This window comes from Meles meles, chromosome 18 (assembly GCF_922984935.1).
Source record: "Meles meles chromosome 18, mMelMel3.1 paternal haplotype, whole genome shotgun sequence".
NCBI lineage: Eukaryota > Metazoa > Chordata > Mammalia > Carnivora > Mustelidae > Meles > Meles meles.
The window spans coordinates 22,370,623-22,395,992 of NC_060083.1; the positions used below are offsets into that span (position 1 = coordinate 22,370,623).

Below are 25,370 nucleotides of genomic sequence, written 5' to 3' on the forward strand. Positions count from 1 at the left end.
CAGCGCACCCTGCTCCTGCGGGCCGCCCGCACCCGACGGCGCAGCCCTGCCTCGCCTCCCCGCACCCAGCCGACCGCCGTGGGCCCCGGAGTCGCACCGCTCCCGCCCCCCGCCCCCCGCCGGCGGTGAGACCTTGGGCAAGTCCCTTACCTCTGCAGCCCAATCCCGCCTCAGCAAATGGGGGGCATGTAACTACGTGGCTACATGGTTTTGCGAAGGGCCCAGTTCGGTAATTCTCAGTGTTGCACTGTAATTACAAATTACAGCCCCCGTACGCCCTCATCCAAAGCCTATCAGCATCACCCAGAGTGGGGACAGAGGTACGGAATTCAAATTGCTCAGAAGCAACGTCTGGCGCATTAGCCCTCACTTCTCAATCTGGGATTATTGTTATTCTCAGGAAGAAATCATCACCCACGATTTCCTTCCACCACGAAAAGAGCTGTTCAGGACACAATCTGAAGCCCCAGCCAGGAAGCATGGAGGTAAAAACTGCAAACCCCTCAGTGCCCAGGGCAGGGCCTGACATGCAGTTAAGGTTTTCAAGGACCACCAAGTGTCATGGAAGGCATCCCGGCCTGGGGATTAGGAGATTTAGGGCTCAGGTTCAGTTTTAACATGAATTCTGTGTGTGACCTTAGATAGGTCTGGTGAACTCTGAGGGCTGGGGTGGGGTTCAGAAACTGTGGGCTCCTTGGAATGGGGTCTGCTCAGGGAAGATGGGGCCCCTGGGTCCTCAGGCTGGGGATCTTCATCAGGTTCGGCCTCCTCTCCAGGCCCAAGGCCTGCCAGCCTCTTGCTGGCCTCCCACAGCCGGTAAGCTGCACGGTCATCTCGGGCAGCTGGGGACACCTCCTCCACGTGGCAGTTGGCAAAGTATCTCCCACTGAGGGGCTCAATGCCCTCCTGGAGAGCGCAGTACAGGGGTGTCTGGGCACCTCCTCTTGGAGCCCGCAGTACAAGCCAAGCTAGTGGGCGCAGAAGTGGGCGCAGCCATCCAGGAACATGGCGCAGATAAAGCTCCGAGTTCACAGGCCCTGTGGACAGGAAGAAAGGAAGGAGTAGTGAGGATGGTGGGCGAGGGCGTAGGGGAAGAGCAACAAGAACAGGGCTAGAAGGAAGTGGGGAACAGAGTACAGTTCCAGGGAGACCAGGATAGTAATGAGTGGGCATTCAGGGTCCCCACAAGGTGACCTCACTCATTTCAACAGCAAGGCTCCTCCTCTCCACCTGTACATCCCCATCTCCCAGGTTTTCCCACATGTTAAATCCCCTGCCCGAGGGGACCTCTTTTCTTCTAGCTCAAGTCCTATTCCTTTGTTTAACCAGCAAATGTGTATTAATGCTTATGGCAGACCAGCCACTGTTCTGGACATTAGAGATGGGGAGTGTAATAAAGGCTTATAAATGTTAGCTGTAATTATTATTGTCACTGTTATAATTACTAGTGAGCCTCAGGCAATGACTATCTAAAGTGCAGTATGGTTGGTGTCTCACTCAGTCGTTGGAGTATGACTCTCAACCTCTGGGTTGTGAGTTTGAGCCCCATGCTGGCTGTAGAGAGTACTTAAAAATAAAATCTTAAAAAAATGCAGTATGGCAATATGGGTTATTCTATAATGTGTTCCATAAGGCAGAGATGGGCCTTATTCATCCATTAACTCTCTCAGACTAAAAGCTAAAATGCTAGAAGTAGACTTCTAGACCCTAGATGACCCAGCCCATCTCTATACCTCATCTCTTGCCACTCTCCTCCTCTCACTCTGTTCCAGCCTCATGTGGCCCCTTGTTCCTTCTCAAGCATACCAGGGACTTTCTGCCTCAGGGCCTTTGCACGTGCTATCCACTCTGTTCTTTACGCTCTTCTCCCCTGAAGACCACATGGCTCATTCTCATCTCCTTCAAGCCTATGTCACCTTTTCGTCTACGCCTTCCTTGACTGACACAGAAAAACATCACCTCCTGTCATTTCCTATCCCCGTCACTCTGCTTTATCTTTCCCATAGCATTTTATCGCCACCTGTCATTGAATATATTTATTAGCAATCTCCCCTTCCCTTAAACTAGAATGTAAATTCTACAAGGAAAGGGCCTGTTTTTTTGAAGCTCTAAGATTAATGCCTCGTACATAGTAGGTAATCAGTAAAAGCTTTTTGAATGAACAAGTAGTTACTAGCCATCATCATCATTATCCTCCTATTATAGTGAGTTCATTCATATGGATGGCTCCTTGGGGTGAGAACCTGGGCTTCATTCATTACATACCCTATCCAGTAGCCAGCATCCAGGCTTACTGGTGTGAGAGGAAGAGCTCAGACAAGGAGAACCTCCTTCCAAGATCAGCAAGGAAGAGGTCTCTCCTCGTACAGTGCTTCCTTACTGTTCTGAGAGTCTGGGGCTCAGTGAGAGGTGGGAGGTGCACAGGATGGGCTGCGGATGGGAGAGGGGGACTCAAAGCACAGTCAGAGAGCCAGGCCTCACCTGGGTGGGCTGCATAGCAGGTGACACCAGTACCCTCCAGCTGCGTGGCGAGCTCCCTGGCAAACAACACGTTGGCCAGCTTACTGTCGGCATATGCCCGTAGCTCCTGCCGCCAGCCCACCACCGGGCGGTCCAGGCGCATGAAGTCGAGGCGCCCTCGCCGGTGGGCAGCTGATGATACCACCACCACGCGACTTGGGGCGCATGTCTTCAGCCGGGGCAGCAGCAGATGAGTCAGTAGGAAGGGGCCAATATGGTTCACTCGCAGCATCAGATTAAATGGCTTGTGGGTCCGGCCACAGGAACTTATCCCTGGGGCAGGGGCTCGACATGAACCACTGCTCCACAGGGACCCCTGAAGACCTCAGTATCCCCATCTGTGAGAGGGTGGTAGGGGGCGTCCTTCCCATGGATCCACTGGCCCTTGGCATACACCTGGCTGGAAGGGACAGTTGCCCACCCACGCCCCCCCCCCCCCCCGCCCCGCAGGGCCTGCTGCCCCTCACCGGCATTGTGGATGAGGATGTCCAACCGTGGCTCAGAGCTCAGGAAGGCGGTAGCAAAGGCCCGCACGGAGGCCAGACTGGCCAAGTCCAAGGCCATGAAGATGACCTCATTGTTCCCACTTTCCTGTGGGGCAGCAAGGGCTGGGCTTGTCACCAGGCACCTCTCTCCTCTCCCCTCTCCCCAGGTACCAAATTTTGAGAGTCCTCCTCCTCCTTTTACTAAGATCTGCCCTTATGCATTAGAACATAGTGGACAAGTATATGGACTCTGGATGCAAATCCTGACTTTGTCTTTCATTAGAGTGTGACGTTAGACAAGTGTGCCATTCATCTCTCTGGGACTCAGTTTTCTCACTGCAAAATGGGAACAACATAGTATGTGTCTCATGAAGTTGTGAAGATTCAATGAGTTAATAAGTGTGAAATACTTAGAACAGTGCCTGGCCCCCAGTCAGCACTGTGTAGGTAGTTCTTGGTATTATTATCATCATTCCCTCTGACCATTATTGCTTATCCTAACATTTACAACTGACTTCTTTCTCCTTGGTCTCCTCTCACCCATTCTTGCCCCTACCTCGCCACCCCCACCCTAGTCCAGGCCTGTACAGCCACTGAGGGGTTCCTTCCAGGAGACTATTTTGACAGTCCATACCGTGCTGAGGACCCTTCATTGGATCTTCACTGCTCATCCTATAAAATCTGAGTTTCTCAATAGAGTCTATAAGGGATTCCAGAATCTAGCCCTGGTTCAGAGCTTCCGGCCTCTTTATTTCACTTCTTTACTCCATATTTTGTGCTCCATCCAGCCTCAATAAACCTTTGCTTTCAGTTTTTTAAAAATCAATTCAGCTGTCTTGCCTCAGGGCCTTTGCATATGCTGTTCCCTCTGCTGTTCCCTTCCCTACTGTCTTTCACTGATGTTAAGTTTTACCGATCCTTAAACGTCTTCAAAAAGCGATCAGTTTTTTCAGAAAGCCAACATACTAGCTAGCTTGCGTCTGGTGCTCCTTCCCTGTGTGACCAGAGCACCAGCGGACTGTTTTCTGCACGTAACAACCAGTTACGGAAGCCGCTCTGTTCGCCCCTCCGCGTCCAAGTGTGTCTGTTTTCCGCTCACCCTCTCCCCTTCTCCGGCCTCTCCCCCAACCCCTCACCTCACCTGGCGGAGGTCGAAGGCGGCCGCCTCACCGCGCTCCCGGCTCCGACAGGCCAGCACCACGCGCGCTCCGCGGTGCGCCAGCTCCAGCGCCGTCATCTTCCCGATGCCGCTGTTGGCGCCTGCGGTGGGCGGGCGGTAGCCGCGCTGAGCCCGGTGGGCCGCTGACCCCGCCGCCCGGCCTCCCCGCCACCCGGCCGCCCGCGGGCCTTCTAGCACTTACCCGTGACCACTGCGGTGCGGCCGCGCAGGCTGGCTATGCCGCCGCAGGGCGGGGCCTTCACCAGGTTGTAATAGACAAGTACGTAGGCGCCCAGCAGCAACCCCGCGCCCAGCAGCAGCGCGTCCATGCCCGCCGTGCAGCCTGCCCCCCCACGCCCCCCGCATAGGCCCCGCACCTCCCTGGATCACCGCCCGCCCGGCGGCTGCCGGTCCGCCCTGCACCCGCTCGCGCCTCCCTGGAAGGCGGAGGCGGAGGCGGAGGCGGGCGAGAGGCAGGACAGGGGTGTGTGTGCGTGCGTGTGAGCGTGGGCCCTACGAGCGCCCCCTAGGCATGCGCCTTCGTCCTCGGGGTGTGTGCTTGTGGAACACCTTCTAGGTGCGCGTGTGCATTTGGGCCCTGGCAGCGCCCTCTAGGCGTGTGACTGCGGGAACTCCTTCCAGATGCCTGTTTGTGTGCATTCACACCTACTCTTGAGTGTGTGAATGACTCTGTGAATGTGTAATGTGCCCGTGGGCCCCGACATTGCTCTTCAGGTTGTGTTTGTGCCCCTAGATCCTGGATGTGAGCACCCTGGAAGTGCGGGTGTCCGTACTTGCAGGCCCAGGAAGTACCGTGTGTGTGTGTGTGTGTGCGCTGCGGGACCACCTTTTACAGGTTTGTGCCCATGAGCGCCAAGAGCCCCTCCAGGTATGTGCATGCATCTCTGGTCTCTGTCAATGTGTGCCCTTGAACGAACCTCTATGTAACTGTCCTTTGTGCGCATGTGCCGTAGCAGAGGCCTTGCAGGAGGGGCTCACAGGGTGTGTGGGAGCACTCCGGGTGTCATCTGTGCTTAGCAGAGTCCTCCCCTTCTGGAGAGGTGTGTACGTGAATGCTGTTATGTCTGAGAGGGACTGAGTCTGGTCCTGGATGCCTTGGCCTCCATAAACAAGTCCTTCAATTCCTTATCCTCACTTTCAGCCCTCAAGTTCCAGAATTCTTCCTAGTTTTTCCTATAAAGGTCAGAGAGATGATGCCGCAGTCAGGGTGGCACCATCTGTTTAGGGCTGTTGGGAATGCACTCATTCATTAGCTGTCTTTATCTGCCTGCCTTTGCTACCCCCTGACGCCCCCCCATCCCCTACATTTCTGAAGGGAAGCAGCAGGAAGACAATAAAATACAAAATCTACTGACTTCCAGAAGGAAATTTCTCTGGGCTGGTCCTCACAGGTAGTAGAAAGTTAATCTCCATGACTCAATGCAAGAAGCGACTATGAAGGCAAGGTGGGTGGGGACAGCTAGGGAGGCACGGGTAAGGGGACTGCTGGCCAGGTGACTTGCCAGGGGACAAGGCCTTGCCTGAAGAAACCATTACAACTGAGCACCCACCGTTTGACACTGCCCAGCAGTGTGGTTAGCCTTGGAAATACTGAGCAGAACAATGTGTTTCTGCCCTCAAGGAGTTCAGGAGGCCCATCAGGGCAGGGGGAGCTGAGTGGTGGAGATAAAGCTAGGTGGGTAGGTGGAAGCCAGGGACAGACCCAATTCGGGGAGAGGGAACGTTTCCTACTTGGCTGCGCTATGGATTTGGGGTTCAGTTGTGGACACTGTGGGATGAAGCTGGGAATAGAATATTAATGAAACAAATGGGTGCGCTCTCCATCCTCAAGGCAAATTCCTGACACACCAACAGGTACCACTTCCTTGAACACTGCTGGGATAGATGTGCAGGTGATCTCTAAGGAGTCAAAAAGAGCTTCCCAGAGAAAGTTTCTCATGGCAGGTCTGAAAGGAGTTGAAAAAGGATGGGAGCTTGGTTTGACGAGAGGATTCTCATAGACAAAGTCCAAAGTCCCAGCAAAGGGCATGCACAGGGGAGGGACTCAAGTGATGCCTGAATGGGTTGCAACGTACCCAGTTCAGGCTGAAAGCGAAAGGACAGAGCCAGGTGTTGACTTCTCCCAGAACTGATGACTCAAATATGATAGCAAACAACTGAAACTAAAGGCAGCCCCAGCTCCTGAGGTTCAAGTTTCTAGACCAGCATGCAGAGGTCTCAGGATTGCTCCTGTTTTATTGTCTTAGTTTTGGAGTCATCAGGAAGGAGTGAGGGCCTGCACGTTCTCGGATTCTTGCGGTATGTGGTCATGTCAAATGATTCCAGGTCACCCAGAAGGCCAGACAACAGCTACCACCCCCCCCCCCAACTGCAAATGCACCCCTAGCCCTCCACTTTCCCACACCCACCTCGGGCTCTTTTCTCCCAGACCTCCACTTTCCTGCCTTCCCTTGGGGACTGAGTGTCTGGGAATGAGACTAGTTCAATAAGACTGTGACCAGGATCTTGGGGAGGGTCCCCTCTAAGGGTGATGACAGGTAGGACAGACAGGCAGAAAACATAATTTTAAGTATTTTTGTTTTTTTATATACAGAATACAGGAAAGTTTCTGTAAAGTCTAAAACATTACAATTACTATGTACATTGGTACTACTTGGGGGTGGGGGTTGGAGGGGAGGAGGGAGCCAGGGGTGGGAGGAACAGGAGAAGTGGCAAGAGAACAAAAAAAGACGACGAAACAGGTTTACGACAAAAACGTTTTTGCTACAATAGACAATTTGAAGAAAACGCTCTACCACATGTAGTACTGTACAGTTTTTAAAAACATTGAAAAAAATGTCATCACTAGATGTATTTACACAAAATCCAAATACACTTTTCCTTATTTGAAATAAAATAGATGGACAGCCAGAAAAAGAATTCATTTCTCATTTGTCCATAATACACAGTAGCTACCTGTAGTGCAACCGCTGCAGAAAGGGAAAATAACTTGGAGGGTGGGAACCACGGAAGTGGGGTGGGTAGCGATCTTTATATTAAATAAAACAATGATATTGTATAGATTTTGCTGTATGAAAACTGTATTTTTTCTTTTAATATAAAACTATTGTCACTGCCACAAAATAGAACAAGTTTCTGATTATTTTACAACGGCGGGTGAGGGGGAGGGAGCAGGAGGTGGGTGGGGAACGGTTTCGTGTTGGAGGAAGTGTCCAGACCGTGGGCCTTCCCCTCCCTGCCCACGCTGTTCCTCAGCTCGGGTCTGCCGCTTTCCCATGAAATGTTGAGTACAAATATATGTGCAAATGCCCCCTAGAACTTGAGAAAAGAAAAAGGATTTTTAAAAAACAGTCAAAAGGTTTTCTTCATTTCATGCAAAGATTGTAGTTGAAGGGTTTCTGGTGGAGTATAGAAAAAACCCGGGCTTGGTTTGTGTACATTTTTGCATTGCAGGAGTCTTGGGTTGGGCGGACAGGCGGGTGACGGGGTAGCCGTCAGTCCTAGGGAACGGAGTTGGAGCGCAGCACAGGGCCCTGGTGGGGCTTGAGAGACAGCTTCTCGGCTAAGACCCCATCCTGCAGCAGGCCAGCATCGCCTTTGGGCTGTTTGGTCGCAAACTCAGTGATGCTGAAGACGAACTGCAGGCACCCCAGCTTGATGTAGCTGCCGTGGTGCAGTAAGGCCGTACCCTCCCAGCCGGCCCCACTGCCCCCAATCAAGCTCGAGCTGCTGGCTTTGCAGTTGCAGGGTCTCCGTGGCGGCCCCTGGGCCTGGGAGCTCATCACGGCCGCCTCCTCACTCGGCTCTTCGTCCTGTTTCCGGTGCCGGCGGCGCCCTGGGAAGGAGAAGTGTGGTCACTGGGAGAGGAACAGCGAAGGGGCCCACCTGCCTGGGACTGTTGGCCGTGGCTGGGCCCCTGCACCTCCCAATTCTAACTGCGGGGTGACTAGGGTTAGGAGATGCTGCAAAAGGACAAGGGGAGTCTGGAGTCCCCAAGCAGGTGTGCACATGCATGGCACTGGCTTCTCCGTGGCTGTCCCTGGGCCCACAAGCAAGGAGAGTCTGCCCGGTGGGAACGGGAAGGCACGTGCCAGTCATTGGCAGCAATCCAGAGCCACCTAGTCGGGGGCTCTTGACACAACAGGTCCAAAAACCGCCCGCTCTGGGGCCATAGGTTCCAACTTACTGATGACACTCTGCACTTTGGCAACAATACTGCTTGGGGGGGTTGGCGGGGTCTTCTCAGAGAAGTCACATGAATACAGCACATTGTCCACCGTTGTCCCATGCTCACTGTAGTTTAACAGCTCATAATGTTTGGTATTCTGAGGAGGAGGAGGGAAGATAAGATGTGTGGTCTGCTGCGTGGGGCCTGGGGCTAAGGGGAGAGAGGACACATGGAGAAGGCTGTGCTGCTCTACCTGGGGAGCTCTCTTTCTTCCCCAGTCAAGCCCCGCTTCCCTGTCTCTTTCAAATAGGGATCAAGACTACCTCCTCTGGGAAGCCTTCCTTCCCAGTGGCCCCACCCCCCTAGCTCACCCCCACTCTCCCATTGCTCCTTTACTCTGCCTCCTCTTGAAATACTATTCACTGGCACAAAGGGCTTAGCTTCCTTCTATGCTGGTCCCCTGCCCTGCTTTTGGGAGAGCTCCCCTTGCTAAGCCTGTGACCAACCTCAGGAGAAATGGCAGCCCTGGGGTGCCTGGGAGGCTCAGTGGGTTAAAGCCTCTGCCTTCGGCTCAGGTCATGATCCCAGGGTCCTGGGATCGAGCCCCACATTGGGCTCTCTGCTCAGCGGGAAGTCTGTCCCCCCCCCCCCGCCCCGCCTGCCTCTCTGCCTACTTGTGATCTCTGTCAAATAAATAAAAATAAAATCTTTAAACAAACAAACAAAAAATAATAAAAGAAAAAAGAAATGGCAGCCCTGTTCCTGGGAGGGTAGCCATGGTAGGACACCCTTTCATACCAAGACTCTTCTCCTCCAGGAATGACAGGGATGGAGGAAGAGGAGAAGACCTCCCCGCCCCCCCTTCCCCACACCCAGGACACTGAACAAAAACCCCAGTGCCTAGGAGAGGCCTCGGGTGGGGAGAGCCCCCTCCCACCCCAACCCCACCCCTCACCTCATCATAGAATATGCAGGCGTGTTTCCCGGACACGTAGTTACAGTGACCATAGTTTGTAAGGCACACGTCCATGTCAGCTCCTGCAAGTGGCAGGAAGAGAACAGACTGTAAGGTGTATGCATGGGGAAGGTGGGGGGCAAGGAGTTAGCTTCTGGGCCGCTACTGGTAAGATCTCACAGGGAAGCTAGCCTGGGGCCCCTTCCTTGTATTTTTGAACAAAAACTGATTTCTTTTCCAATCCCCTTGGAAAGAACAGCCGTCCCTGCCGGCCGATCTCATTCAGAACATGTGGCTACTGCCCAGAAGGGAAGAGTGAACTCCTGAACAGGGGGGGTTATTTCCATGAGGGCACAACATGGGGTGCAGGGTTCATAAATCCTATCATTGGAAAGAAAGGAGATTTCTTGGTCGCAGGCTAAGCTGACTATCCCTCCGTACAAGATACAGGACAAAGGAAAGGTTACAGGTGTGTGAGCCCCATCACTTTCTCGAAGACCTCCAGGGACACAGTGTGTGCCCTCTGTGTGGGTATTTCCTGCACGCCTGGAATGGCTCACTGAGCAGCAATCAGAGTTGACTCCCCTCTCTCCCAAAGTCATGCTGGGCCCAAGCGAAAGGGCTGGAGCCGGGGAAGACAAGCAGCTGATAATCTCCTTTTAGTCCCTCTTGCCTGGATATCTGTTGGGTTAAACCAGGCAGCCCTGAGGGTTTCCCTCCCCCGTTTCTGGCCTCTGTGGGTAAGGGTATTAGTATTCGGGGCTGAAGAGATTTCGGCGCCTTCCCCAGCTGGCTCACCTGTCCCGATGTATAGGGTTCGGTAGCACATGTTCACAGCTCCTCCCAACCCTAAGAGAGGGTAGAACACAGCTCGGGCCTGTACCTCCTTTCTTTGCACTATAAGACAAACACAGGGATAGGATCATTCAGAAACTCAGAACCAGAAGAACCCAGACCTTTGGCTTGTGGCCTAAAGAAAATAATCCCACTAGATGAATCATCCCGCCAAACACACCTTGGACATTGGGCTGCTTCAGCGTGACGCTCTCCCCTACCCACAGCATTCCCAACATGGGTTACCATTTCCACCTTAAAAGACGGTCACAGAAGTCAAGGATGAAAGTACTTTAAGTTTCTGGGCTACTGACTGGCTTATCAGGGACAGACCAGACGATACCATAGAGAGGGATGCCAAACAGCAGAAGGCACAGACCAGCATTTCTCAAACTTCGGTGTACACACGAATCAACTAGGGATCTTGCTAAAATGTTCTGGTGCCGCAGGTCAGAGGTGGGCCTGAACTCTGCGTTTCCCACAAGCCCGCTGATACTGCTGGTCTGGGGACCACATGATTTCAATCAGTAAGGCTCATTAAGGGTTAATGCTCAGAAAAAGAGCTTAAGCAGTTAGACTCATGGGAAGAATTTCCAGGAGGCTAGCCCAACTATTATTTTCTTTCTTTTTGTTTTTAAAGTAGGCTCCATGCTCAAGACAGGGCTCAGCCTCATGACCCTAAGATCTAGCGTCTCTTATCAACTGAGTCAGCCAGGTACCCCTAGCCCAACTGTTATTTGGCTTCTCACCTTGAACTTGAAAAATTCCCTTTTGGGAAACCTTTGTAACCCAAATATCTGAAAACCGTTCAGCAGAAAGCGTACCACATATACCCAAAGGCACCGGGAGCTGCTCTGTGCGTCTCAAAGCAGATGAGCATGAAAGAGAGTTAAGCAGACTTCCCTGAGTCTGACGTGAAAGCTGTAGTTGCCTTTTTGTTTCTGCTTTCTGGGGAAAGAAACCACAGTGCTTTACTGAGCCTGTGAAAGGCACACACCGGGAACTGTGATTCTGAAAACCGAGATGGCTCACGGAGCGGAGACAGCCGCTCACACACAGAGCGGAGACCGGACCGTGGGCTGTAGTGGCAGATGTGTGCACGCGCACCTTCAGTGTGGTGCCCTCCAGAAGCCAGCGGGTGTGCCCCGACACTGCCCGGTGAAGCTTGGACCCGGGAGGGGAAAAGCTGATGTATTCTCTGCAAGGCCAGAAACTTGATCAGCTTCTCGTCCAGCATATTTATCTCGATTTCTATTAACCAAAGAGAAAGATTAAAAAGCAGCTAAGGAGGAAATGCAACGTGGAAATAGGTGAGTATCACACAGCAAATTGTTTAGCATTTCTGAACTCTAGCCAAGTGACTGTTCTCGAATGGCAGAGAGTATTAAGTGGTGTAAGGATCCCGAGCTGGGCATCTCACTGGCCATGTGCAGTGAGAGACGGGCCCCACTGCAGCCAGCGCGTCTGTCTCTTGGAGGGGGGTGGCCTGATCTCGGGTCGAGTGGTCCTAGAAGGGCAGAGCAAGATATACCACCTGCCTGCCTGTGCGGGGAGGGCCGGATGTCTGACACCGAGGCTCAGATTTTTCTACCCAGCCTCTCTTCACAGAGGGCCAGTGGTGCCTCTGTTCTCTCTGACTCAGGGAACAAGGACCTCCTGGTTTTACTCTGCCCCGGGTAATCATCCTCTTTTCTCACAGGCTCAGCTGGCTCTGCTCTCCCTTCACCTTTGATTATGAGGCGTAGAAGGCAGAGGCAGGAGGGGCTTTCCTTCTTAACCCACCTCCCCAGCCCTCGGAGATCAGGCATCCCTTCTGAAATGAGCTCGAAGGCGCAGGGACAGCACGTCCATGCAGCAGCTCACTCACTCACCTCCATTTCCATCCATAAACGCTCGCAGTGAGCTGGTGAGGTCCACCATGGCAGTAGAGTTGGCTGGGAAAGAGGGTACGGTTAAAGCGCTTCCTATGGATAACGTGCCGGGGCTGACCTTGCCATCTGGGGACGGAGCAGGAAGACGGTTACTTACGTCGCCTTACGAGGGAAACCCACCGGTCCAATCCCCCACTGCCGAGACAGGTCTGGATTTCGGACCCAAGGTGATGTTCCCTTCTTGATTCTCACCCCATAGGCTCTGGAACTCCTAGAGCTAAAAATGTGTGGTGAGGAAGGGCAGATGGAACAATGCACCCGGGCACGCAGGAGTCTCCAGGGCACCGAGAGCTGGTGAAATCTACTGCTCTGGGGGATGTGACGGGGCGGTTCTGTTCTCTGGGCCATCGCTACCTCCCTGCACTACGCACTCACGTAAGCAGCACCTGCCCCTGTAACTCCTGCCTCCTGACGCTCGACTCACAGGGAGCAAAACCTATCCAGGTTGGTATTAAGAGGTAAACAGAGACAGGAAAAGAGCCTGAAGGTAGGGGCCATCCTGGGACCAGGGGCCCCCATGCAGAGAAGTCACAGTCACCTGGTTACCGAGACTCCCAGCTGACTAGGAGGCCAGCTTCAGTTCACACGGGAGAGACCACAGTGGGTTCCAGCAGCATCTGAAACCTGGTTCAGATGCTGGGGTCAGCAATCTCAAGGTCTGGAGTGCTGACTGGGGACAGCTGAGAGAGCAGGTCCACACTAGGCCAAGTATGGGTATAGGGGACTACCTTTCTGCACGCGGCCTGAGGGAGAGCGTTTGGACCAGGCCAACCTCTGTGGGCATGCTGCTGTGCTGCTATTCTGAAAGGCAGTATTGCTTTCTATACCTGCTCCCCCCAACCTGGAAGCTCCTTCAAATGAGTGGGCTCTGAGAATCTAGATCAGGTAGGATCTGGTCTCTGGCGTGGATACTGAAACTTGGGAGGCCACTGCCTAGAATCTCCAGCTGGCCACAGTGGCTCCACAGAGCATGCTGCCTTCCTCTAAGGAGACAGAACAAGAACAGGCAGAAGACTATGCCTGAAAGGTGTGGGAAGGGGAGTCAGGAGACCTGGCCGTAGTTCCAATCCTGCCACTGACTTGGTAGGTCACCTAGAGGAAATCACTGAACTTTCAGAGCCTAAGCAATCCCACCAATAAAACGGGGACAAGTTAATGCATGCTTTCTCCTCTACCACCTAAATGTGGGGAGGGCAAGTAAGAGAGAGACCAAAGTCCTCTGAAATATTCACAGGAATACAAGTGTTTTTTGAAGTTTAACTGCCAGGAGGAGCACGAAAGGACTGGATCCAAATTACCCCAAGGCTGAGCAGCACTCACCTGATGATGGCGCTGGTGAGCAGAATCGTTGGTTGGCTCCTGTGGCCAAGATACCATCTCCTGCTGCTTGGGGGGGAGTGAGCACCCGGGTGGCATTTGGGGGTGAGCCCAGTGGCCTTGAATCTGTCAACGGAGGTCCTATCTGTGATTGGACAGTCTTTCTTTGCAAAGTGCTGGTGTTCTCGATGCTGGCACAAGAGCTGGGAATGGAAGGGGGCAGGCTTGGGACAGGAACCAAACTCCTCTGGGGGCAAGAGCTGGGGCCAGTGGCATTCTCTGTCTTCACAATGATGCCGACGGTGTGGTTCTGAAGCCCCCCAGCCGCTGGTGGCGTGAGGGGCCGGGGCCAGCCTTGCCGGTGGGAGAGGCCTGGTAAGGGGGGTGTTGGCGCCTGGAAGTCGCCGGGGGTCCGTGGAATCAGTGGGGCTGCTGTAGAGGTGTGGGCCATTGGCTTTCACCTCTGTGCTCACTGGCCCGTTGGCAGTCCCGCAGGGGGCTTTCTTGGATTTTTCCGCACAAGAACTGCAGCTGATGTCCTCTAGGGCTGGGGGCTGGTGGGGTGGAGAGCAGCTCAGGGAATTCTGGGTGCTAATCCCTGAGGGGCAGGACAAGGGGCAGTGGGAAGGTGTAGGTGCCTTGTCAGCTGTTTGCAGGGAGGTGGTGATTGAGCTGTCAGTCACAATAACAGGCTTAATATCAGCCTTCTCTGTCTGTTCAGAGTCCCAATGCGAAGGCATCTGCTTAGCAGATAAATGTTTCAATATGCTGCACTGGAGCGCAACAACACTACAGAGCCACTGCAACGGAAGGAGAGGAGAGGAGAGGAGGGTGAGAGGCCTGGGAGGCACTGGTCCTTCCTGCCCCAGTGGCCGGGGCTAGAGCAGAGCTGATAAGCGCCGTTTCCGAGGTCCCATCGCGAATGCCCAGAAAAGGTGTGCTGGACTTCCGACAGGATTCCACTTCCAGTCCCAAGTGAGACTTGTTGGTGCACTCAGCAGGTAACACCCTGGTCAACAGAGCTTGGGGTTCCCGTTCGGGCTCTGCCCCTAAGGCTCACCTCGTGAACCAACAGGCGGCAGGTACCCTAAGCCACTGCTGTGCGCTCAGCACTACCACCTGACCTCTCTGGGGGTCTACTGCGCTTTCTACGAGACGGATGTGCCCGTCTCACAGCACAGCAGGGGGCCAACGGAGAGAAGCAGACTGGTTGACTCTGTACTTCTTTTACTTGCCTCAGAATATCGGCCAGAAGTTCTCTCCGGAATAGCCAACTCTTGGGGGATGGGGGAGGGGAGGGTGGGGTTGCAGAAGATGGGGATGGGAATGGCACTGAGGCTACTTCCAGTAACAGCTGTGGTGCGATGGAAGGAAGACTGGCTGTGAGATCCCGGCCCTGCCTTCACTCACCTCTTGCTGCTCTGCCTGGGTGGCTAAGTGCTCAGAGTTCAAAAGGTGCGTCTGCGATTCCTCAGGAATCCCGTTGCAGATCAGCTCTCCATCCCGAATGGCCGCAGGTGCAATGAGAGGGGGTGGAAACTGGTACTGGGATTTGATAGCATCAGGAACCTGTTTAGGACAGACAGGAGGAGGAAGGAGAGGGAAATGGCGCCAACAAGTCCAGTGGATTCTGCCTCGACCACGTTTTTTCTGCTGGTGGAGCCAATGCCCATGGGCCCATCATGCACTCCCGGGTCCACTAGGACAAGGAGGCTCCGTGGGCTGCAATTGCCCTGTGCCTCAGACACACACGCGTCAGCCTGAGAAGGCACAGAAATGGAGACAGCAGGCACATGCTGCCAGACCGCCCCCCCCCACAACTTCTTCAGCAAGGTCTAAGGCCCACAGAAGCCAGAAACCACTGCTTTGGCCTAAGAAGTCCAAGACTGACTCTGGACAGTCTCACAGCAGTACTCTAGGCTCCCACTGCTCAGCATGAAGTTTGGGAGGGGAGTGAGCAGTATCTGACAGGTAAAAAGTTAAAGGAGGTCACATTCACAGTGGAAGTGCTCAGCATGAGGCCTGGCCTGTGACAAGCACTCAGTCAAGGTCAGTTTTCTTCAGCCATTCATTCAAGACTAATCAAACAGCTGAAGACCTCTTGGTTGTACAAAGACAGAAGACACATTCTGAATCATACCACGTAAGAATGAAAGAGCCACACCACAAGCAAAGAATCATTCCTACATCTGACCAGTATTTATCGGGAACCTCCTGAGTCTGGGTACTGTCCCAAGTCCTAGAGATCCAGAGACAAATAAACTTAAGCTCTGCTCTCAAGGAGCACACAGTCTAGTTGGGGAGATAAACACAGAAACATTACAACACAGCATAATGAGTCCTAGGATAGAAGCATGGCTAAGGAAGTATAAAAAATACAGAGGAAGTGCTCATTTCTGTCTGGGTCGGGGGGCACAGGACTTTGGGATTAGGAAAGATTTACAGGAAGGCAGTGTTTGATCTGAGCCTTGTTGAGAACTTCCAGGCAGATGAAGGGGAACTGAGGGCAGCAGAGCAGCATACATGGCACAGAGATGTGGAAGCACTGGGTGGATTTGGAAAACATCTGGAGGACAGATTTGGTGACTGAGTCCTTATGGAGGATAAGGGAAGAAGAGCTGAAAATGGTTTCCAGCATTTTGGTTTCAGGGGCTGGGTGGAGACTGTGGTTATTTACTGTAGAAACAGGAAATATAAGAGGAAGAGCAGATTTGGAGGCAGAAGACTTTTGGTCTTGGGCAAGTTGAGACTGAAATGCCCATGGGATAAGTAGGCAGACACAAATCTGGATATGAGGAGAAAGGCAAGGCAGGTGGAATTAAGAGTCAGCACCATTAATAGTGATGGCCAGTGCCAGGGACTTGTCTGAGGTCACCCAGGAATGGGAGGGGGGAGGAACGGAATGGTATGCAAATCTAAGGTGGTCCCCTGGTGAAGAGTGAAGGCATAGCGCGAAGATGAATCCTCAGCAAAAATACAAAGTTCTTAAGCCAATTTTGCTGCACTGCTCAGTCAATGATAAAGACATTTCAGGACAGAGCTGAGCAGTTCTTGGCTACAGTCCTCAATCTGCTCCCAGATTATCTAAGTACAAAATGCTTCCCAGAAAATTCATGGCCTTGGATTTTCCTCAAGAACAGGGAACCCTTTATAGAAGGGGAGGGGGTACCTGGGTGGCTCAATTGGTTAAGTGTCCGATTTTTTTTTTTAATCTGAGAGAGAGAGAGAGAGAGAGAGCGCGCGCGTGCGCACACGAGGCCAGAAGGTCAGAAGGAGAAGCAGACTCCCATGGAGCTGGGAGTCTGATGCGGGACTCGATCCTGGGACTCTGGGATCATGACCTGAGCCAAAGGCAGTGGCTTAACCAAATGAGCCACCCAGGTGCCCCTAAGTGTCAAGATTCTATTTATTTATCTGACAGCAGAGATCACAAGCAGGCAGAGAGGCAGGCAGAGAGAGAGGGGGAAGCAGTTTCCCTGCTGAGCAGAGCCCAATGTGGCACTTGATCCTAGGACCCTGAGATCATGACCTGAGCTGAAAGCAGAAGCTTTAACCCACTGAACCACCCAGGCACCCTTAAGTGTCCAAATCTTGATTTCAGTTCACGTCATGATCTCAGGGTGATGAGACTGAGCCCATGTTGGGCTCTGTGCTGGGCATGGTGCCTGCTTAAAATTTTCTCTCTCCTTTTCTCTGCTCCCTTCCCTCGCCTCCACTCTTCTAAGAAAAAAAAGAAAGAGGGAGAGGGCATTGTAAAACAGCAGGGTTTTATCAAGGCTTCTTGACCTGTTCATTTCAGTCATCAGGCTCTCTTCCTAATCTACAGTTCAGATCTCTTTTAAATCTGTTTCACTAAGGTATGAGGCATGCCACCTCTATAATACCCCCAACTGAAAACACCTTCATTTAATTTTGGAAACTGGTGTTTGCACTGAAGTGTAAATATTTACACAGTTAAGAGACTGTCATACAATTTCCAACAGTTAGCATCTTGCTGGTGCTGACATCGACTGCCAAGTGATGGGAGTGGTGTGAGTGCGTTAAAGCGAGGGTGCCACCAAGTGGCCATATTTGAGAATTGCTGGTCTCCACTGGCATGGAGAACCACCTGTGGGATTTCTCAGAAGATAAAATTCACGCCTGTGTGTGTGTATACAGTGCTGGGCTCTCCAGGTTAAATGAGGGAACTGACTGGTTTATGAAAACAGCCTCAACACCCCCAAATGCTTTTCAACAAAAGGATTTTTTTTTCTGTTGATCTCTGTAGACACATTTTATTTTATTTTTTTAAAGTTTTCTATTTGAGAGAGAGAGAGAAAGAGACAGAGAGGGAACACAAGCAGGGGGAGTGGGAGAGGGAGAAGCAGGTCTCCTGCTAAGCAGGGAGCCCGATGTGGGGCTCAATCCCAGGACCCTGGGACCACCACCTGAGCCGAAGGCAGACGCTTAATGACTGAGCCACCCAGGTGCCCCCACACTTTATTTTCTTAAAGATTTTATTTATTTATCTGACAGAGAAGAGAGAGCCAGAGAGCACAAGTGGAGGGAATGGCAGAGAGAGAGAAAGAAGGAGGCTCCCCACTGAGCAGGAAACCTGATGAGGGGCTCAATCCCAGGCCTCTGGGATCGTGACCCAGGCTGAAGGCAGACGCTTAACCATCTGAGCCACCCAGGCGCCCCTGTGGACACACTTTAGCAACTGTCAAGTGCATATGAATGTTAGGTATTATTACAGCCAAGGCCACAATTTGGGGTATTCATGATATATTATCAGCAGCCTGGACAAACTGTTTTAACTCTCCTTTAGTCATTCTCCTCCTAAGTTCCTCAGCCGGGACAGGTGGTCCTCTGCTTCATCACCACTGCCTTCACCCCACCAGGCAGCTCTGGGCCAGGGGTCATCCCCCAGGAACAGAGAGCATGAGTGCCCGGTGAGGGTAGCAGAGGCAGAGCACATCTGTTTGGCAGAAGGGGCTAAAGAGCACTGATCCTCAGGAGAACTGGAGACTCGTAGAATTTGGGGCTTGGCCTTGGTAGTCCTGACCTCCATCCTCAAGCATGAAAAGGTATGGTCACATTCACCACTTGTTGAGACACCAGAGACAAACGTCGGGGCTTCAGTCTCCCTATCTATAAATTCAGGCCCATGATCCTGTCTGTCCCCTGAAAACAATCAGAGCCCACCAACCTGCCTGCACCAGGCTGGGACTCACCTTCAAGCTTCTTCTTTTGACTGACTGGAGCACACGGCGGTTAGGAGGGTGCTTCTTATGGATTCGGTTCAGGAAGTCCACTTTGACCACGTGCTGTGAAATGGTGTCCTGGAAACGGTCAAACACCTGGCACCGATTGCTCAACGTCATATTCTTCTGGTTCAGCTAGGGACAAAGCAGACACACTCTCGCAATGAACCTCAAAAGGCATCCTCTTCCCAATGACCTCTATTCTCTAGGTTCGAAAAATAGAAGCCCTTGGCCACACAGGCTTCTTCTATCAGGAGCTGGTATTATAGCAACACTCCTGTCAGAGGGCCAGGGGAACATGGGTAAGACGTTCTCCCTCTACTCTGCCTGGTCTAGCCAGGGAAAGCTGGTATGTTCTATTCCCTAGAGAGGCTTCAGGGGGACAGGAAATAGGAAATTAGCCAAGAAATGCCCTTCAAATTCAGCCTCTGACAGCTCACACCACCTTTTGCCAGCATACCCTAACAAAGCACAGGTTTCAGTGGAGATGCAGGCCTTGGCCCTTGAGACCCAGACTCCCTTTCTAGAAGGCACTCTTGCCCACAGGAAGCAGGAGAGTTTCCTATACAGGGGTGTGGCTGACAGCAGGGATCAGCACCAGAATGTCCATGTGCTCTGCCCTAGTCCTCTTTCAACATAGCAGGGAGTAGCAGCAAGCCCACTCGGCTCCCACAGTCCTGCTCTACAGGAGGAGGTGGGAAACTGGGACCGCTCTCAGAAGCCAGAGGGAGGGAAGAACGAAGCTGATGCAGCGGCACACAGAAGGCATATAAATCCTGAGCCATCTTTCCACTTCCATGTCTGGTCCACTACACTGTAACTCAAAAGAAAAGATCTGCACCGCAGTTTCCTAATTAGTCAAGTAGGAAGAACCCCTAAGTGGCTAATAAAAAAATTACCTAATTAATTTTTCATCTGTTGGAAAGCTGCTCTTTGAGATTCGTATTTGGGCATACCACTCATGGTTGCTTTTTTTCCAGTTCAGCAGGAGGCAAAATGAAACACTCATAACTGCAGCTCAGAGAGAAGCGTCCTCCTAGCTGAGCCCTGAGCAGCGTCAGCCGAATGAAGACGCCGAAGCAACACACGTTCAAGTCTCTAACTACGGTCCCTCAGTGCAACGTGAGGAGCACACGGTCACGCTGAGCGTCACAAGACATTCCATGGTTATTACTATCTGAGAAACAGTGTCTTAAGCGATAATCTCTTTTTAATCTGAAAGGCTGCTCTTCTGAGGGAGCTGCTCTTCGGAAGCCCTCACCCATTCAACCTTGTAAATGACTGTTCTTAGTGCCTAGCAGGAAAGGGACTAAGTTTAAGCCTCTTTTGGAGACAGCAAGCTAGAGTTCTGTTTGAGCCTCAGGAAGCATCTGGAAATTGCACCCGAGACTCCTGGGAGAGAAGATAGAAGGACCCTCACACCATTCATTCATTCATTCGACGAATACCTATTATGTACCATGACAAGGTGGGTGTCAAAAACTAGAGAAAGGAAAGAGACTCATGTGGTGCCCAGGACACATTAGGGTTTAGTCACTGGCTGACTGGCTGTGACCCATGTCAGTTCTTCAACTCTCCCGAGTTACTGGGAGTTGACTGCCTGTGATAATTCCTAGGATGGGAGAATAAAGGTTTTAGAGTTTCTTAGTTTGTTTCCTCTAAAAATAAGAGGCAGGAAAATATGGAAGCAACTACTACAAGAGCATTTATTCCCATAAGTTGGATCTAACATACTCCCCTTTTAGAGCTGTAACATCAGCTGCTTAATTCACTGTGGAAGAAATTATACATAAACAACCAAGTCTGCCTGTACAGCTAAAACAAGGCATTGTGGGGAAAGGCAAAATGCACAGCTGAGGCATGTCAAAATAATCAGACCTGAAGAGGACGGTCTACAGAACCCAGTATCTGAGAGATTATGGTGAACCCTGGTACAAACCTGACCCTACTATGCTTTCTACTGAATCAGTCCACACATCCCAGCTGTGCCCAAAGAGAACTGAAGGGGTGACGCGGCGCTTACCACCACATGTTCGATGTGATTCGGACACATCCATCTGCCCAGGGGCATGGCAGTGAGCGGTGGCTCGAGGCAGTCCATGTGGAACAGGAGGGGGCAATAGTCACACTGGATGAGAGGGGCCACACGGCAGCTCCTGCAAAAAAGAGTTGTCGGCCATTTCTGTGGCAAGATGGGAAAATTCAAACCAACTCTGCACTGTGGAACAGCCTCTCCTCCTTAACCCTCACCACGTTCTCCCAGAGCCTCCTCCCCCAGTGATCAGTTCCACTTGTGATCAGGAAGATGGATGAATTCGGGGCTGCCACCAGGCTCTCCACTATTCTCTCTTTTCAGAGGAATGTGTCTTGTGGGGAAGGGAATGTTTATTTGGAGTACAGCTACAGTCAGTGGCTGTCAGAGCAGGAATGATTAATGCTCAGTACCCACAAGGGGAAGACAGCCAACTCTGCTCTGATCTTTCTACTCCTTAAAAGAAAGTTAACTACTACCTCATTAAAAAAAAAATCTCTAGCCATGTTTCTAGAGTCTTACACTACAGCAAGAAAAGATGTCTCTTCTGCACTAAGCACTTAGCAAAAATGACACGCAGAGAGAGGTGCGCTGGGGAGGGATTTTGTAACATATTCGTGTATGCATGGTTCAAGGGAGGAGCTTCAGCAAACACCAACTCTGACTTGTAACCATGATTCTCCTCCGGTGTCTGAGATGCACCGGAGCCTCAGCCTGGGCCCGGCTTAGAGTTCTGCTGCTCTACTATCTTGTTCCCTACAGCTTTTGTTGTGGAACATTTATTTTTTTTTCCTTTGGCACATTTCTTTTTTTTTTTTTTTAAAGATTTTATTTATTTATTTGACAGAGAGAAATCACAAGTAGATAAAGAGGCAGGCGGGGGGGGGGGGGGGGAAGCAGGCTCCCTGCTGAGCAGAGAGCCCGATGCGGGACTCGATCCCAGGACCCTGGGATCATGACCTGAGCCGAAGGCAGTGGCTTAACCCACTGAGCCACCCAGGCGCCCGGCACATTTCTTTTTGATAGCTATTTTCTCCTGCTATCCTGCCCTTCTAAGACACCCAGGCCACAAAGTCCGGTTTCAGTAATTGAAGCAGCAGGTTCCTGTCACTGAGGAGATCCTATTTGAAGGAAACCAGTGTCTCAGGAAAGCTACAACTTGGGCAGCCTGGAGGCGTTTGGAAGTCATCCAGTCTGATGCATACTAGCTACATGGACACTTGAACTACTTCTAAATTCACCCTTGGTGATTCGAAAAATTATCTGCCTTTTCCAGGGACCTATGTCTCTGCTGGCCAGAGCTGCTCCTCCTAGCTAGTTTAAGTATCTCCTGCTTCTGTTTAAGTCCAACTCCTCTCACCCGAGTCTCTGTAAACATAGTCTCAGGTACTTCAGGGAATTTGTTAAGACAGTCAAGGCTCTGGTCAATCGGCCAGCCAGTCTCTGTACTCACACTATCAGAATACGGGTTGTCCACATTTAACAGAGAGGGTTTGGCAGAGGAGACAGGATAGAGAAAAAATATGATTTGCTGACTATGGAGAAGAGTCCTTAGGATGGAAGAAAAATACCTGTTGCATGTGAAGCAGACTTTGACCGGTAGGGGAACAAGACCATTGTGATCTAACTCGTGCTGTGTCTTTTTAACGTTTTTCCCTGTGGTTTCCTCCTTTCTTCTCCTCTTGCTAGAACCTAGAAGAGAAATTGATGGTGCTGAGCTTTCCTGGATGTTGAGTTCCTAGTCTGGGACACAGAAAGAACAGTATGTGAAAGACCAGATCTCAGGAAAGAGCATGTGGCATGGCCTAGATATGGGTCTCTCTCTGAGACCCCTTGGGATGGCTTCAAATGAGAAAAAAGAATAGGAAAGCAGGGAAAGGAACACAGACAGAAATCAGAACCATGGTCAGGGGTCATTTGTTCTGGGGCAGTAACACAGCTCTATGTTTGGCAAATATGAAGCGGTCAGAAGCCGGGTTGTAGATACTGGTAACCTAAGGAATATAAGGGCCCGAGTCAGTCAACAAAGACTGTTTGATGGAGGTGCCTGAGGAAAAGACTGTAATTTTACCGCATTTTTTACAGAAATCAGAAAAGCTTGGATTGCATATACATCCTGCTGACGACCAGGACTTTTTTTTTTAAATTTTAATTATTTATTCATCTGAGAGAGAGAGAACAAGCAGGGGGAGCAGCGGGTGGCAGGAGACGGAGAAGCAGGCGCCATGCTGAACAAGAAGCCCGATGTGGAACTCGATCTCAGGACCCTGGGATCATGCATGACCTGAGCCGAAGGCAGCTGGTTAACCAACTGAGCCACCCAGGTGGCCCCTGACCAGGATTCTTAAGACTGCCAACTTCACTTTCTCTGGGAAAAAGAAAGGAACATCTAGAAGCTTTGTGGTATCAAGTAGAAGACATGACTTGATTAAAAAAAAAAAAAAGTATGGAGGGCAATTTGGCAACACCTTTCCAAACTATAAATGCATAGTTATAACCCAGCAATTCAAACATAAGGAATTTACCCTACAGATACACAATCACATGTACACAATGATATAATAATAAAATTATTTGTTGAAGCACCATCTATAGCAACAAAAGATTAGGAACAACCTAAATGTCCACTACCAGGAAATCAGTTAAATAAATTATGGCATGTCTATATAATAGATTATGTACCATTAAGAAAAACTGAGGAATGCCTACATTTAATATGGAAAGACTGCTAGAGGATATCGTGAAGTGAAAAAAGCAAGGTGTACAGCAGTATGCCAAGTAAGCTAGTTAGAGGGAAAATACCGAGCATATTATCTATAACTGCTTGTATATGCACAAACTCTAAAAGGAAATACACAAGAACCAAACAGTGGTTATCTGTGAGGGGTAGGAAGGTAGAAATGAGGCAAATGGCAGACAGGGGTGGAAGGGAAATTTTTCATTTAAAGTCTGTATATTTTTTCGCTTTCAAACCATGAGAACATATTACCTGTATTTTTAAAAAGGTGATACATTGAAGGGCAGAAAACAGAAAACTGAATAAGCAGAGTAAAAGCTAAAACCTTCTCCAGGAAGAATGAAGAAGAGGAACCTGAGGGCAGCTCCACGCACAGTGACCCCACAGGCAGCACAGCCCTCCGGCCGGACAGCAGCCCTCTGGGGAAGCTGGGTGGGGTGGGGGTGGGGTGTAAGAGTTTGGCTAACCTGGTAGTGCGGTAGTACAAGTCAGTTCATTGGGCAACTGAAACTGGGTGGGATTCCGCTCCATGGCGGCAGCGATCAGCAGCTCAAAGGGCCGCCTTAGCTGGGGCTGCACGTAGTCCGGCTCCACTGCCACTGGCTCCTCGTCCACGTCAATGATGTCCTCGTCGACGTCATTCTGCTCAGAGGTGGGGGTCTCTGTGCTGGCATTGGATGTGGGCGTGCCAGGCCGGCTGGCTCTCCTTTCCAGGATCCGGGCGTGGGCAATGGCCTTGAGCTCAGTTTTGCTGGCTGATCTGTCCAACAAGTCAGTGTCACTGCTGGGGGATGTAGTCCGTTTGCCGGATTTGTCCACCAGTCCATTGACGTGGCCCAGCTCCTTTTTCTGCTCTCGTTTCTGTGCAAATGAATAGGCAGGCCCATCACATCAAGTACCACAAAAGAGAAAGAAATGGATACTACCAAGTCCTTGCTAGACCACTAGCTAAAATTATGAAATTTTCTAACCTGTCACAGACTCATCCACCTGGAGACTTGGAACACCGGTCTCACACCAATCTGTTCAAGTTGACAAAACTACACCTGAACTACACTAAACTAACAAACTACAGCGGCAGAGAATCACCAAACAGCAGGAAAAGTTAGAAACAATTATACACGCTTCTCATACATCCTTTACTCTAAGTCATCATATGATCCACACTATCTCTATACAAAGCACAGAGGCAAAGGGATAAAAGTTACCACAGTGAGAATAAACGGAGTGAGGCTAAGTGAGAACAGTGAGAAAACCATAAAGGGATTCAACATCACTGTAGTTTGCCTTGAAGCATCCTGACCTTTTGAATGGTTTTAAGAATTTTGCTCCAAATAAAGTCTGCAAATACGAAGGTAAGAGGTAAAATAGGCAAGAGAGCTCCCTGTCCAGGGAGGCTGGGTGCTAACACGGAAAGTAACTACACAACAAGGTGGACGGCTGGTGTGTGGAAGGTAGCCACCACAGTGTCCGAGACTGGTGGCTTTCAATGTTTCAGGTTTAACCAGAACTCTTGAAAGGGACACTTCTTCAAATGGGACGGTGGGGAAATGGAAAAAGACTATGTTTATTCAGTAGGACTGGATGGCTGGTATTACAATTTTCCTCTAGGACTCAAAAGAGTGGTCAAATGAAGGTTTAACACTAGTCTCCAGTCAGGAGACCTGGGATCTGTCCCAGTACTGCCAGTGATTCCTTATGACCCTAGATGACTCAGGTTGGTGTGCAGGAATTTCTCTATCTGGAAAGTAAGACTAGTAAAACCTTTCTTCTCCACCTTTCAGAGATATGGTGGAGAAAGAGGGTCCCATATATGAAAAGGATGAAGGCTCTGAGTCAGGGGAAGATCCAGCTTCCACTAGGAACAGGACCTGAACATCAGAGGTTGCTGAGGGCCAAAGGATGTATCATTTCAGTCTACTTCAGCATAAAAGTACAGGAGGTCAAAGGCGGACAGAGACAGTGGTG

General features: G+C 51.1%; 2 protein-coding genes across 2 annotated transcripts in view; both read right to left on the reverse strand.

The window, feature by feature from the left end:
* Window positions 1-146: 146 nt before the first annotated feature.
* Window positions 147-4,569, reverse strand: DHRS13 (dehydrogenase/reductase 13). The gene is made up of 5 exons (XM_045985022.1): window positions 4,367-4,569; window positions 4,147-4,265; window positions 2,988-3,111; window positions 2,482-2,793; window positions 147-1,037 (listed from the first exon to the last, which is right to left on the reverse strand). Exons 1-5 carry the CDS (start codon window positions 4,491-4,493, stop codon window positions 595-597), a joined length of 1,125 nt encoding a protein of 374 aa, XP_045840978.1. The 5' UTR covers window positions 4,494-4,569; the 3' UTR covers window positions 147-594.
* Window positions 4,570-6,780: 2,211 nt separating this feature from the next.
* The window catches only part of PHF12 (PHD finger protein 12), a 42,547-nt gene continuing 23,957 nt past the window's right edge, over window positions 6,781-25,370 (reverse strand). The window contains 13 exon segments of the mRNA XM_045985780.1: window positions 6,781-8,020; window positions 8,372-8,510; window positions 9,309-9,391; window positions 10,107-10,205; window positions 11,250-11,393; window positions 12,014-12,139; window positions 13,394-13,772; window positions 13,774-14,190; window positions 14,801-14,959; window positions 18,604-18,768; window positions 20,657-20,789; window positions 22,237-22,357; window positions 23,870-24,263. Coding sequence (XP_045841736.1) covers window positions 7,686-8,020; window positions 8,372-8,510; window positions 9,309-9,391; window positions 10,107-10,205; window positions 11,250-11,393; window positions 12,014-12,139; window positions 13,394-13,772; window positions 13,774-14,190; window positions 14,801-14,959; window positions 18,604-18,768; window positions 20,657-20,789; window positions 22,237-22,357; window positions 23,870-24,263 — 2,694 coding nt within the window. The 3' untranslated portion in view covers window positions 6,781-7,685.